The sequence below is a fragment of the Ranitomeya variabilis genome, chromosome 2, assembly GCF_051348905.1.
Source record: "Ranitomeya variabilis isolate aRanVar5 chromosome 2, aRanVar5.hap1, whole genome shotgun sequence".
NCBI classification, from domain to species: Eukaryota; Metazoa; Chordata; class Amphibia; order Anura; family Dendrobatidae; genus Ranitomeya; species Ranitomeya variabilis.
In genome coordinates, this window is record NC_135233.1 from 626,556,240 (window position 1) to 626,571,854 (window position 15,615).

At 43.8% G+C, this 15,615-nt stretch overlaps 1 protein-coding gene across 2 annotated transcripts in view; it reads right to left on the minus strand.

Annotated features, from left to right (window-relative positions):
- Positions 1-2,885: 2,885 nt before the first annotated feature.
- LCAT (lecithin-cholesterol acyltransferase) overlaps positions 2,886-15,615 on the minus strand; it is a 99,113-nt gene continuing 86,383 nt past the window's right edge. For both annotated transcript variants that reach the window (XM_077289030.1, XM_077289029.1), the window contains exon 6: positions 2,886-3,680. In XM_077289030.1, coding sequence (XP_077145145.1) covers positions 3,157-3,680 — 524 coding nt within the window. In that variant the 3' untranslated portion in view covers positions 2,886-3,156. The remainder of the gene's footprint in view (positions 3,681-15,615) is intronic.

Genomic DNA, 15,615 nt, shown 5'->3' on the forward strand with positions numbered 1-15,615 from the left:
CTTTCTGTTGCATGTTCCTGCTTCTAGACTACTATCAGCTAAGTTGGACTCTTAGTCCTAAGTTTGTTTTGCATTTTTGTTCCAGTTCACAGTTATGTTATTTTTCTGTAGCTGGAAGCTCTTGTGGGCCGAAATTGCCACTCCGGTGTCATGAGTTGACACATGAGTCTTAAAGTAATTTCGGGATGGTATTTTAATAGGGTTTTCAGCTGACCGTGAAGTTCCCTATTGTATCTTCTTGCTATCTAGTAAGCGGACCTCGCTTTGCTGAACCTACCTTCATACTGCGTATGTCTTTTCCTCTGAACTCACCGTCAATATATGTGGGGGGCTTCTGTCTCCTTTTTGGGGGAATTTCCCTAGAGGTAAGCCAGGTCTGTCTTTTCCTCTATTAGGGTTAGTTAGTCCTCCGGCTGGCGCTAGGCGTCTAGGGATAAAACGTAGGTACGCCACCCGGCCACTGCTAGTTGTGTGGTAGGTTTAGCTCACGGTCAGCTCGAGATTCCATCACCCAAGAGCTAGTCTGTTGTTTAAGTTCTCTGACGTTCCCTTGCCATTGGGAACCATGACACAGGATCTTATTATATATCTGTATATAGGGAGCTCCTCCTAGTGGTGGCTGCAGACAGGATCTTATGTATCTCTGTATACAGGGAGCTCCTCCTGGTGGTGGCTGCAGACAGAAAATTATCATATATCTCTGTATACAGGAAGCTCCCCCTAGTGGTGGCTGCAGACAAGATCTTCTGTATCTCTGTATATAGGGAGCTCCCCCTAGTGGAGGCTGCAGACAGGATCTATCCTGTATCTCTGTATACAGGGAGCTCCCCCTAGTGATGGCTGCAGACAGGATCTTATGTATCTCTGTATATTGGGAGCTCCCCCTATTGGTGGCTGCAGACAGGATCTTATCATGTATCTCTGTATACAGGGAGCTCCCCCTAGTGGTGGCTGCAGACAGGATCTTATCATGTATCTCTATATACAGGGAGCTCCCCCTAGTGGTGGCTGCAGTCAGGATCTTATCATGTATCTCTGTATACAGGGAGCTCCCCCTAGTGGTGGCTGCAGACAGGATCTTATCATGTATCTCTGTATACAGAGAGCTCCCCCTAGTGGTGGCTGCAGACAGGATCTTATCATGTATCTCTGTATACAGATGGTGGCATATTTTTATCTAAATGTACACTGTATGAACAGAAAGACTTGAGCAATCTTGTAGTTCATGTATTTATTTGTTGCATGGTATTTATCTATTGGTGTTAGGCTGCACATTCCTATGAAGTCACAACGGCCCCAGTACTAACAAGCACATTTACATGTGGACCCTTACAGCCACACACATATATGGTGGCCATGGTCATTACAGGCACATATACATGGTGGCACCAGTCATTACAAGCACATATGTATATGGTGGCCCTATTCATTACAGGCACATATACAGTGGGGCAAAAAAGTATTTAGTCAGTCAGCAATAGTGCAAGTTCCACCACTTAAAAAGATGAGAGGCGTCTGTAATTTACATCATAGGTAGACCTCAACTATGGGAGACAAACTGAGAAAAAAAAATCCAGAAAATCTGTTGAAAAATTGTCTGTTTTTTTATCATTTTATTTGCATTTTATGGTGGAAAATAAGTATTTGGTCAGAAACAAACAATCAAGATTTCTGGCTCTCACAGACCTGTAACTTCTTCTTTAAGAGTCTCCTCTTTCCTCCACTCATTACCTGTAGTAATGGCACCTGTTTAAACTTGTTATCAGTATAAAAAGACACCTGTGCACACCCTCAAACAGTCTGACTCCAAACTTCACTATGGTGAAGACCAAAGAGCTGTCAAAGGACACCAGAAACAAAATTGTAGCCCTGCACCAGGCTGGGAAGACTGAATCTGCAATAGCCAACCAGCTTGGAGTGAAGAAATCAACAGTGGGAGCAATAATTAGAAAATGGAAGACATACAAAACCACTGATAATCTCCCTCGATCTGGGGCTCCACGCAAAATCCCACCCCGTGGGGTCAGAATGATCACAAGAACGGTGAGCAAAAATCCCAGAACCACGCGGGGGGACCTAGTGAATGAACTGCAGAGAGCTGGGATCAATGTAACAAGGCCTACCATAAGTAACACACTACGCCACCATGGACTCAGATCCTGCAGTGCCAGACGTGTCCCACTGCTTAAGCCAGTACATGTCCGGGCCCATCTGAAGTTTGCTAGAGAGCATTTGGATGATCCAGAGGAGTTTTGGGAGAATGTCCTATGGTCTGATGAAACCAAACTGGAACTGTTTGGTAGAAACACAACTTGTCGTGTTTGGAGGAAAAAGAATACTGAGTTGCATCCATCAAACACCATACCTACTTTAAAGCATGGTGGTGGAAACATCATGCTTTGGGGCTGTTTCTCTGCAAAGGGGCCAGGACGACTGATCCGGGTACATGAAAGAATGAATGGGGCCATGTATCGTGAGATTTTGAGGGCAAACCTCCTTCCATCAGCAAGGGCATTGAAGATGAAACGTGGCTGGGTCTTTCAACATGACAATGATCCAAAGCACACCACCAGGGCAACGAAGGAGTGGCTTCGTAAGAAGCATTTCAAGGTCCTGGAGTGGCCTAGCCAGTCTCCAGATCTCAACCCTATAGAAAACCTTTGTAGGGAGTTGAAAGTCCGTGTTGCCAAGCGAAAAGCCAAAAACATCACTGCTCTAGAGGAGATCTGCATGGAGGAATGGGCCAACATACCAACAACAGTGTGTGGCAACCTTGTGAAGACTTACAGAAAACGTTTGACCTCTGTCATTGCCAACAAAGGAAATATTACAAAGTATTGAGATGAAATTTTGTTTCTGACCAAATACTTATTTTCCACCATAAAATGCAAATAAAATGATAAAAAAACAGACAATGTGATTTTCTGGATTTTTTTTTCTCAGTTTGTCTCCCATAGTTGAGGTCTACCTATGATGTAAATTACAGACACCTCTCATCTTTTTCAGTGGTGGAACTTGCACTATTGCTGACTGACTAAATACTTTTTTGCCCAACTGTACATGGTAGCCGCAGTCATTACAGGCACTTATATTCAGGGCCTGTGTATAATAATAAGTCCTGCAGTGAGGTGGAAAATATGTTATAACATGGCAGGTTTAGAGATCTTTCCCCAGCAGGATGTCATTAATAACATTTAATGTCCTGTTGCTGAAGACCATGCTGAGATGGTGCATTCCAGGCAGCTCAATCACCTGGACCTTCTCGTTTTGCTGTTTCTTCCATCGTTTGCACAGTTCCATGCTTCTCTTATGTACTGTATCATCTCCATCAGAATAGATGATATCTATAGGTGGCCCATTGGGGAAGTCGTCCCCATACATATAGGTCTCGGCTGTGGGGTGACCTGTGCCATAGATGCAGTACGTGTCTACACCTGGGGGCGGCAATCCTTCTAGAAGAACCTTAGTATCTTCCCACATATACCAGCCATCTTCAAAGTCAATATCGTGGAAGAATTTCTTATAGTCCTTGTAGGTGTAGTTGTATTTTGGGGTGGAAATAAACACATGTGATTCTGGCCATCCCAGGTTAGTTGGAAGCATCCATGGATTAGTTGTTGTCATCCTCTGTTCTTCTCGAATTTTGATGTTGGAAACCATCGGGATCCCATGGTTATCTCCTGTAAAGGAGCAAGCACAGTGTTACTGAAGCCTTATTACTCCCTCATGCACCATGAACAATCTGTTTTAGGGAAATATTGGAGAATAAAAGATTATATCAATAGTGACAGGATGAGGACATGGCGAACAGATCCCATCAGGGCCGGACTGGCCATTTGGCAATTCTGGCAAATGCCAGAAGGGCCGGTCTGGTTGTGGGTTGCCTTGTCTGATACGTTGTTAACAGAATCAATGTTCTCAAGACACCCATACTGTTAACAGTTGTGACGGAGTACAAAGCCGGTCACTGCGTCACTTACCCCAGCAGCCACAGGTATCATTAGAAATATTGGTCTTGTAGTAAATCTTCCTTTCCTCCATCCAGGGTAATATTAGTAATATATCCCATCTGGTTCATGGGGACGGGGACAACATGGGCCTGTGTGATTTCAAATGCCAGGACAGAATTTCATCCCCAGTCCGTACCTGGATCCCATATAACGATGGGAGATACTTGCAGCTCTATAGTCTGGGAATCCCACCAAATAGACCCCATATCTCAGACTGAACATGGTGAGGATGTCCAGGAAGCTCGGGGACATAATCGAATGTAAGCAGAGCAAATATAATACAGACAATATACAACCCCAATTCCAAAAAGTGTGGACCTCAGTGTAAAATGTGTAGAAAAGAAGAAAGCTATGATTCGGAATGATTCTCCTTTTGCCATATTTTAACAGCACAACATGGGACTCAGATCAGAATTGAATGTTGGACATATCTCTATTTCATTAGAAAAATTAACTCCTTTAGAAATTGATGGCAGAAACATCTCAAAATTTGCACATTTTAAAAAAGGCTGGAAAAGTGGCACCATAAAAAAAAAAAAATCTGGAGGGTTAATTTTCAACTAATTCACATGAGTGCTTGACCCCCGGAGCTTTTTTCGGTTTTGCGTTTTCATTTTTCGCTCCTCTCATTCCCAGAGCCATAACTTTTTTATTTTTCTGTCAATATGGCCATGTGATGGCTTATTTTTTGAGGGACGAGTTGTATTTTTGAACGACATCATTGGTTTTACCAAGTCGTGTACTAGAAAACAGGAAGAAAATTCCAAGTGTGATGAAATTGCCAAAAAGTGCAACCCCACTTGTTTTTTGTTTCCCTTTTGCCATTATGATTCTCCAGGTCATTACGAGTTCAAAGACACCAAACATGTCTAGGTTCTGTTTTATCTAATTGGTAAAAAAAGTTCCAAACTTTGCTTTAAAAAAAAGCGCAATTTTCCAATACCCGTAGCATCTCCACTTTTCATGATCTGTGGCCGGGTGAGGGCTTATTTTTTGCGTGCCGACCTGACGTTTTTAATGACATCATATTGGTGCAGATAAGTTCTTTTGTTCTCCCATTATTACATTTTAATGCAATGTCGCGGCGACCAAAAAAATGCAATTCTGGCGTTTTGAATTTTTTCTCGCTACGCCGTTTAGCGATCAGGTTAATCCCTTTTTTTTTTCTTTTTATTGATAGATTTGGTGATACTAAATATGTATAGGTTTGATTTTTTTTATTATTATTATTTTTATTTTGGATGGGGCAAAAGGGGGGGGTGATTTGAACTTTTATATTTTATTTTTTTCATATTTTTAAAAACATTTTTTTTTTACTTTTGCCATGCTTCAATAGTCTCCATGGGAGGCTAGAAGCTGGCATAGCCTGATTGGCTCTGCTACATAGGGGCGTTGCTCAGATCACCCCTATGTAGCTGGATTACAGCATTGCTATGAGCGCCGACCACAGGGTGGTGCTCACAGCAATCTGGCATCAACAACCATAGAGGTCTGCAGGAGACCTCTGGTTGTTATGCCGATGTACCGCTAACCCCCGATCACTTGACAGGGGTCACCGGTGAGCGCATTTCCAGCCCGATGGCCAGAAGCACGCGTTAAATGCTGCTGTCAGAGTTTGATAGTGGCATTTAAATAGTTAATAGGCGCTGGCGAATCGCGATTCCTCCCGCGCCTACTGCAGTCATGTCAGCTGTTCAAAACAGCTGACATGTCCCGGCTTTGATGCAGGCTCACTGCCGAAGCCCACATCAAAGCGGGGATACTGCCATGGGACTTACTATTCCGTCCGATGGCAGAAATGGGTTAAAAAGAGAATGTTAGAGGCAGAGTCTCACAGAAGCAAAGATGGTTGGAGGTCACCAATCTGTGTACAATTGCATCCAAAAATTAACCAACAATTTCAGAAAAATGTTCCTCTGAGTAAAATTGTAAATTCTTTGACAGTCCCTCCATTTTCAGTGTATAATATCAAGATGCAGAGATTCTGGAGAAATCAATGTGCTGAAGCGACTAGATGGACAATCCATATTGGATGCTGGTGCTTGAGCTCGTCTGCTCCATCCAGACAATGTCTATCTCAGGGAAGGCCTTTCACATCTCAGCAGGACAATGATAAACTACATCCTGCCGCCATCATAACTGCTTTGTTCCGCAGAAGCGGAGGGTTTTGGAATTGGAGTTGCATTAAATTAAGACTTATCCTAGCAGCCCCCTTACATATTAGATGAAAAGGAGCTGGACCCACAGATGCTGGTATGTACTTGAGCCCCTCGTCTCTTGGAGATGGGGATTTGAGAGCTCGGGTGCATTATGTTTGTGACTGAGCATTGCTAAAGGAGCGCTCATTTTACGATAATAGTACAGATAAACATGCTGCTGAGAACCACGCCAATCTGTGCGACATTGCGCCAGTCAGAGGTCATCTAGCTCTGTATTGCACAGAGTCAAATCAGCCTTAAAGTTCTGATCCTTTTGTTCTTCCAGGAAATAAGCTGCTGCCAAAAGTGTCTTAAGGAGTGCGACCTCTCTGGAGTAGGATTGTGGTGTCTGGAAGAATGGACAAAGTGTTTGTAGGACACAGGGAAGAGGAGTCAGGAGGAAGAGAATTGAGTCGTCTGGAGGAGGAGGTCAGTGGAGTCTGGTGGAGGGCAGAAGAGTCTGGAGGAAGAGAATTGAGGAGTCTGGAGGAGAAGGGGCACAGTGTTTTCTGTAGGAGGACAAAGAAGACTTGTGCAGGGGGGAATTCATGCAGAATTTGGCTAACATTTTTGACAATATATTTTTCCAATTGTACAGCAATGAACCATGGCCGTCAGGGCCGGAGTCTGGAAAGCTATGCAACATACACAAACTAGTTTCTACTTCACTTGAGCTTTAAAGTGTATATTCCATAATTAATTACATCATCGATGTTCTAGCTGCTGCTTTTTACACATCACACAAGCTCCTCTGCCATCTCCCAGGTACAGCTCCTCAGATTCTTAAAAAACATTCATCCTTTCCCTCTGTGCAACATAGGAAGCGCTCTCACTATTAGGGCTCATTTCCACATGCGAGGCACACGTCCGTATCTCGCATGTGGAAACCAAGCTGTGGAGCCGGCACTCCAGAGCGGAGCGTGCGACCGCATAGGAACACATGGAGCTGCACAGCTCCGCTCCAAAGTGCCGACACCAGAGCATGGTTTCCACATGCGAGATACGGACGTGTGCCTCGCATGTGGAAATGAGCCCTTAGCGAAACCATCTGATTTGTTTTTCTTCCTAGTGGCAGGCGGTATCTCCTCTAACCCTGGCTCACCTGTTACTGCTACAGTGGGGCAAAAAAGTATTTAGTCAGTCAGCAATAGTGCAAGTTCCACCACTTAAAAAGATGAGAGGCGTCTGTAATTTACATCATAGGTAGACCTCAACTATGGAAGACAAACTGAGAAAAAAAAATCCAGAAAATCACATTGTCTGTTTTTTTATAATTTTATTTGCATATTCTGGTGGAAAATAAGTATTTGGTCAGAAACAAAATTTCATCTCAATACTTTGTAATATATCCTTTGTTGGCAATGACAGAGGTTAAACGTTTTCTGTAAGTCTTCACAAGGTTGCCACACACTCTTGTTGGTATGTTGGCCCATTCCTCCATGCAGATCTCCTCTAGAGCAGTGATGTTTTTGGCTTTTCGCTTGGCAACACGGACTTTCAACTCCCTCCAAAGGTTTTCTATAGGGTTGAGATCTGGAGACTGGCTAGGCCACTCCAGGACCTTGAAATGCTTCTTACGAAGCCACTCCGTTGCCCTGGCGGTGTGCTTTGGATCATTGTCATGTTGAAAGACCCAGCCACGTTTCATCTTCAATGCCCTTGCTGATGGAAGGAGGTTTGCACTCAAAATCTCACGATACATGGCCCCATTCATTCTTTCATGACCCGGATCAGTCGTCCTGGCCCCTTTGCAGAGAAACAGCCCCAAAGCATGATGTTTCCACCACCATGCTTTACAGTAGGTATAGTGTTTGATGGATGCAACTCAGTATTCTTTTTCCTCCAAACACGACAAGTTGTGTTTCTACCAAACAGTTCCAGTTTGGTTTCATCAGACCATAGGACATTCTCCCAAAACTCCTCTGGATCATCCAAATGCTCTCTAGCAAACTTCAGACGGGCCCGGACATGTACTGGCTTAGGCAGTGGGACACGTCTGGCACTGCAGGATCTGAGTCCATGGTGGCGTAGTGTGTTACTTATGGTAGGCCTTGTTACATTGGTCCCAGCTCTCTGCAGTTCATTCACTAGGTCCCCCCGCGTGGTTCTGGGATTTTTGCTCACCGTTCTTGTGATCATTCTGACCCCACGGGGTGGGATTTTGCGTGGAGCCCCAGATCGAGGGAGATTATCAGTGGTCTTGAATGTCTTCCATTTTCTAATTATTGCTCCCACTGTTGATTTCTTCACTCCAAGCTGGTTGGCTATTGCAGATTCAGTCTTCCCAGCCTGGTGCAGGGCTACAATTTTGTTTCTGGTGTCCTTTGACAGCTCTTTGGTCTTCACCATAGTGGAGTTTGGAGTCAGACTGTTTGAGGGTGTGCACAGGTGTCTTTTTATACTGATAACAAGTTTAAACAGGTGCCATTACTACAGGTAATGAGTGGAGGAAAGAGGAGACTCTTAAAGAAGAAGTTACAGGTCTGTGAGAACCAGAAATCTTGATTGTTTGTTTCTGACCAAATACTTATTTTCCACCAGAATATGCAAATAAAATGATAAAAAAACAGACAATGTGATTTTCTGGATTTTTTTTTCTCAGTTTGTCTCCCATAGTTGAGGTCTACCTATGATGTAAATTACAGACGCCTCTCATCTTTTTAAGTGGTGGAACTTGCACTATTTCTGACTGACTAAATACTTTTTTGCCCCACTGTATATTTAACTCCTTATCTGCTGTACACAGAAATGATGCTAATCTTGATATCATTTGTTGCATGTCTTCACCTGTCTCCATTAACTGCGCACTCTGTAACTGCTGGTCAGTGTATAACCAACTTCCCCACATTCATGATTTCTTCATTTCTAATTCTCTTAACCCTCCAAACCTTCTGGCTTTTACTGGAACCTGGATTTAACATTCAGACACCATCTACAGGTTTGCCAAACTTTGAGTAAAAATCTCCTTCAGCTGATGACTTCATCCATTATAAATTTATGCTCAAAACATACAACTAGTGATGAGTGAGTATACTCGTTGCTTGGGTTTTCCTGAGCACGCTCGGGTGATCTCCGAGTATTTGTGACTCCTCTGAGATTGTTTTTGTCGCCTCAGCTAGGGAATCCTCTCATGTATTCAGCCCATCTAGCAGCTGTAAATCATGCAGCTGTGTGGACAAAAACTAAATGTCCGAGCAGTCACAAATACTCGGAGACCACCCGAGCGTGCTCTGGAAAACCCGAGTAACGAGTATACTCGCTCATCACTACATATAACTCTTCCCTTCAAGTGAATTCAGCGCTCTCATCACCTGACTAACAATCCAAAACAACTGACACGTTTCACTTTCTTTTCACTCCTAAAGTATGGGCCTAACCCCAATCCTAACCCTGAACTACAGGCTTAACCCTAACCTATTATTATTATTATTATTATTATTATTATTATTATAGCGCCATTTATTCCATGGCGCTTTACATGTGAGGAGGGGTATACATAATAAAGACAAGTACAATAATCTTAAACAATACAAGTCACGACTGGTACAGTAGGAGAGAGGACCCTGCCCGCGAGGGCTCACAATCTACAATCGCTGATCTCTCCTTCAAACCACATATCCAAGTCCTTTCCACTTCCTGCCGACTTCAACTCAAAAATATTTCACGAATCCGTTCATTCCTCAACCAAGAATCTGCAAAAACCCTAGTCCATGCCCTCATCATCTCCTGCCTCGACTACTGTAACCTCCTGCTCTGTGGCCTTCCCTCTAACACTCTCGCACCCCTCCAATCTATTCTAAACTCTGCTGCCCGACTAATCCACCTGTCCCCCCGCTATTCCCCAGCTTCTCCCCTCTGTCAATCCCTTCACTGGCTCCCCATTGCCCAGAGACTCCAGTACAAAACCCTAACCATGACATACAAAGCCATCCACAACCTGTCTCCTCCATACATCTGTGACCTCGTCTCCCGATACTTACCTACACGCAATCTCCGATCCTCACAAGACCTCCTTCTCTACTCCCCTCTTATCTCCTCTTCCCACAATCGTATACAAGATTTCTCTCGCGTATCACCCATACTCTGGAACTCTCTACCACAACATATCAGACTCTCGCCTACCATCAAAACCTTCAAAAAGAACCTGAAGACCCACCTCTTCTGAAAATCCTATAACCTGCAGTAACCACCGATCGACCAAACCGCTGCATGACCAGCTCTACCCTCGCCTACTGTATTCTCACCCATCCCTTGTAGATTGTGAGCCTTCGCGGGCAGGGTCCTCTCTCCTCCTGTACCAGTTATGACTTTTATTGTTCAAGATTATTGTACTTGTTTTTATTATGTATACCCCTCCTTACATGTAAAGCGCCATGGAATAAATGGCACTATAACAATAAATAATAATAATCTACAAGGGTTGGGTGAGGATACAATAGGTGAGGGCAGAGCTGGTCATGCAGCGGTTTGGTTGATCGGTGGTTACTTGTTGTGAACTCTGTTTTTGGGCTCCCTCTTGTGGTCACAAGTGGTACTGTGTGAATGCTGTCTTTGGGCTCCCCCTGGTGGCTCTTTGTGTCTTTCTGCAGGTCTGAGGCGGATCAGCTGTCTAGTTATCTGTTAGCTGGTTTCCTATTTAGCTCACCTGGACTTTCAGTGTTTGCCTGCTGTCGATGTATTCAGTGCTATCTTGATCTCTCCTGAATTCCTTCACTATCAGTCTCTTCAAGAGAAGCTAAGTTTTCTGTTTGGTTATTTTTTGCTCATTAGTGTTCAATATTTTTCTTGGTTATTTACTTGTCCTTGTCCAGCTTGCTAATATGTGATTTCCTTGCTTGCTGGTAGCTCTAGGGGGCTGAGTTTCTCCCCTCACACCGTTAGTTGGTGTGGGGGTTCTTGTATTCTCAGCGTGGATATTTTGTATAGGGTTTTTTACTGACCACACAGTTCCCTGCCTGTCTTCTGCTATCTAGTATTAGTGGGCCTCATTTGCTGAATCTGTTTTCATTTCTACGTTTTGTATTTTCCCCTTACCTCACCGTTAATATTTGTTGGGGGGCTTACTATATCTTTGGGGTCATTTCTCTGAGGCAAGTGAGGTCTTACTTTCTCTATAGGGGTAGCAAGTTTCTCAGGCTGCGTCGAGACGTCCAGGAATTTAGGCACGTTCACCGGCTGCCTTTAGTGTGTTTGGTTAGGATCAGGTTTTGCGGTCAGTCCAGTTACCACCTCCCTAGAGCTCGTTCTATGTTCAGTAGCTTAGCTAGTTCATTCTGTGATCCTCAGCCACTAAGGATCATAACAGTACAGCAGGCCATAAAGTGTTCAATGCATCGCAGAAGTGGGATAAGAGAAGTCCTGAGTACAATTTTTTTTTTTTTTTCCTCTCCCTTTGCTGCAGTCTGTCCAGCTTCTCTCATCCCCTTAATCTCTGGGTGGCTTTGAGTTCAGCTGCAGACATGGATATTCAGAGTCTGACTTCTAGTGTGGATCATCTTGCTGCAAGGGTGCAAAGCATTCAGGATTTTGTTGTTCACAGTCCTATGTCTGAGCCAAAAGTACCTATTCCTGAGTTGTTTTCTGGAGATAGATCTAGGTTTCTGAATTTTAAGAATAATTGTAAATTATTTCTTTCTTTGAGACCTCATTCCTCTGGTGATTCCGCTCAGCAAGTTAGAATTGTTATCTCCCTGTTACGGGGCGACCCTCAGGATTGGGCTTTTTCCCTGGCGCCAGGAGATCCTGCATTGCTGAATGTGGATGCGTTTTTTCTGGCGCTTGGTTTGCTTTATGAGGAACCTAATCTCGAGAACCAGGCAGAAAAGGCCTTGCTGGCTCTCTCTCAGGGCCAGGATGAAGCTGAGGTGTATTGTCAAAAATTTCGGAAATGGTCGGTGCTTACTCAATGGAATGAGTGTGCCCTGGCTGCAAATTTCAGAGAAGGTCTTTCTGAAGCCATTAAGAATGTTATGGTGGGGTTCCCCACGCCTGCAAGTCTGAATGACTCAATGGCTTTGGCCATTCAGATTGATCGGCGTTTGCGGGAGCGCAAATCTGCGCACCATCTGGCGGTGTTTTCTGAACAGAGATCTGAGTCTATGCAATGTGACCGAATTCTGACCAGAATTGAGCGGCAAAATCATAGACGTCAAAATGGGTTGTGCTTTTACTGTGGTGATTCAACTCATGTTATCTCAGCATGCTCTAAGCGCGTAAAAAAAAATCGCTAAATCTGTCACCGTTGGTACTATACAGCCTAAATTCATTTTGTCTGTTACTTTAATTTGTTCTTTGTCATCCTACTCGGTTATGGCTTTTGTGGATTCAGGTGCAGCCCTGAACCTGATGGATTTGTCGTTTGCCAGGCGCTGTGGTTTTGTTCTGGAGCCTTTAGAATTCCCTATTCCACTGAGGGGAATTGATGCTACACCATTGGCTGAGAATAAGCCTCAGTATTGGACTCAAGTGACCATGTGCATGACTCCTGTACATCAGGAGGTGATTCGCTTTCTTGTGCTGCATAGTTTGCATGATGTTGTCGTTTTGGGTCTACCATGGCTGCAGGCCCATAATCCAGTTCTGGATTGGAAAGCTATGTCTGTTTCAAGTTGGGGTTGCCAGGGGATTCATGGCAATATTCCTTTGGTGTCAATTGCTTCTTCCTCTCCTTCTGAGGTTCCTGAGTTTTTGTCGGACTACCAGGATGTATTTGATGAGCCCAGATCCGGTGCCCTGCCTCCTCACAGGGATTGTGATTGTGCTATAAATTTGATTCCTGGTAGTAAGTTCCCTAAGGGACGACTTTTTAATTTGTCTGTACCAGAACATGCCGCGATGCGGAGTTATATAAAGGAGTCTTTAGAGAAGGGACATATTCGCCCGTCCTCCTCCCCTCTTGGTGCAGGATTCTTTTTTGTGGCCAAAAAGGATGGTTCTCTGAGACCTTGTATAGATTATCGTCTACTAAATAAAATCACGGTCAAATTTCAGTATCCTTTGCCATTATTATCTGATCTGTTTGCTCGGATTAAGGGGTCCAGTTGGTTCACCAAGATAGATCTTCGTGGTGCGTATAACCTTGTGTGTATTAAGCAGGGGGATGAATGGAAAACAGCATTTAATACGCCCGAAGGCCATTTTGAGTACTTGGTGATGCCTTTTGGACTCTCTAATGCTCCTTCTGTGTTCCAGTCCTTCATGAAAGAAATATTAATGTAATGCCACCAATCAAAATAAATGTATTATTAGCAAGGTAGGGCTGTAGTTAAATATAATAAAATATAACTTTTAATAAATACTATTAAAAAGAGCCTGACAGACTCATAAAACGACATGAATAACAACGTACATATATATACTAGCTGCTACTATCAGTGAGCTATGCAAAACGCTCCAACACAGCACGGTGATTAATACTAACACCTTATTTAAATAAAGACTAGCAATATGCAAGAGGTATCTTCTCTTATATGCCCTCTATATAGTAAACTTTGTCACAAAACAAATCCAATCAAAGGGAGTAGTCATTAACTGCTATTGATAATAAGAACAATCTCACCCAAGATGGAAGTTGCTTCACAGGATATTGTGGTCTGAGAATCCATACATATAAGGTGGCACTCTGCGTGCCCGTTCCAAACCTCACTCATGTGGATTTCATCCCGCCAAATATTTATTCCTCCCTCATTCCAAATTTCTCCCAACGCGTTTCTTGTGGCAATATCATCAGGGGAGAGGCCACTTCAAGAGGATCATAAAGTGTGTGTCGTCCGTCCGGCACACATAGGAGGGTCGGTTTCCCCGCGCACAGCTCATTCCTTTATACACCGCGCCACTAACATTGAATATGTGACGCACTTAGAACTGCGTCCGGGTTCCGGTTTGCAAGCGATCACATGATCCTAAGTTAGGGGACGCCCCAAAAGGATCATGTCCGCGTGAAGCGCACAGTGACACGCAAGCGTCACTTCCGGTCACAAGGGGAGGAGGAAACTCCACCCCCAGGAGGAGTACATAGCGTTGTATACATGAATATGGACACACAAAGTGTCTTTGAAAGAATGGGGAGGATTTTAACCCCTACGGTACCTTAGTCGCAGGTTTACAAACCTTACTCCCATGGGGGAAGAGATTTTGAACAAAAATAAATCAATAATATATAAATATGTCCTACAACCTCCACATTACGGAAGGAGAACATTATGAAAAGCATTAGTGGTCACTAGTACTTAGGGTACCAAAAAATCTACCTGAGAGCGTTTATGTCAAAAAGGGAACTATAAAAACCATGGCAGAATCCTCTACCATTTATTTTATGCTATGCCAAATGCACCATGTAGTACGGACGCAGAGAAGTCAACACTAGGAACAGACTATTATTTTTATTTTTAATATTAAATATATCACAGGAATAAAGGGATGAATTAATTACATAATCATTCCTAGTTGTTAGATGACCATTGGAAACCTAGTGGAACACGGGCAGCCTATTTTTCCCTAAGGGGGCCCTCGACCTCATTCCTACCTAGCCAGTGGGGGTTGGCACCCTAAAAACTAGAGAAGGCGCCCCCACTCCACGGCGGCTATCCCTATAAGGCCCTCGTAGTCCCTGGCTTAAAGATGAACTAACTAAGTGCCCGAAAAGGAACTACATAGAAAGAATAGAAAAGACAAAAAGAGGGAGGTTATTGGGAAAGATACAGACGGACTACTGTCAATGCTTAAAAGGGAGAAAAAAGGGGGGGGAAAATAAACAAAATTGAGATCATTGTTTGAGAATATGCATTCATAGGAAACATGCAAAGGTCAGGATCTCATTGAGGCCCAATGGTTGTTGTGTTTTAAGACGAAATATCCACTTCGTCTCGCATTGCAGTATCCTCCTGTCCCAATTTCCACCCCTTGCCGGTGCCACTACCCTATCAATCCCCATGAACCTCAGGTCCGATGCATCCCCGTTGTGTGCAATAGTGATGTGTCTAGCCAATGGTGTATCTCTCTTTAGAGCAATGTCTCTCAAATGTTCACCCACTCGTCTCCTGAATTCTTGTATGGTCTTTCCAACATACTCCATGCCACACGGGCAAGTTGCCTTATACACTATCCCTTTAGACCGACAATTAATGAAGTGGTGAATCTTGTATTCTCGTTTGGTGACATTGCTTTTAAAGACCTGGCCTGTCTCCATCACGGGGCAACCCACACAACCACTACAACGGTAGCAGCCTTTAGACTTGTTAGTCAGCCATACTTCATTTTTTTGGGGGGAAAAATGGCTATGTACAATTCTGTCTCCTATTGATCTACCTTTTTGAAAGGTGATCAGGGGATGAGGTCCCACCAGGTCTCCAATGTCATCATCCATCCTTAATATCGACCAATGCTTATCAAGGATTGATCTCACTTGG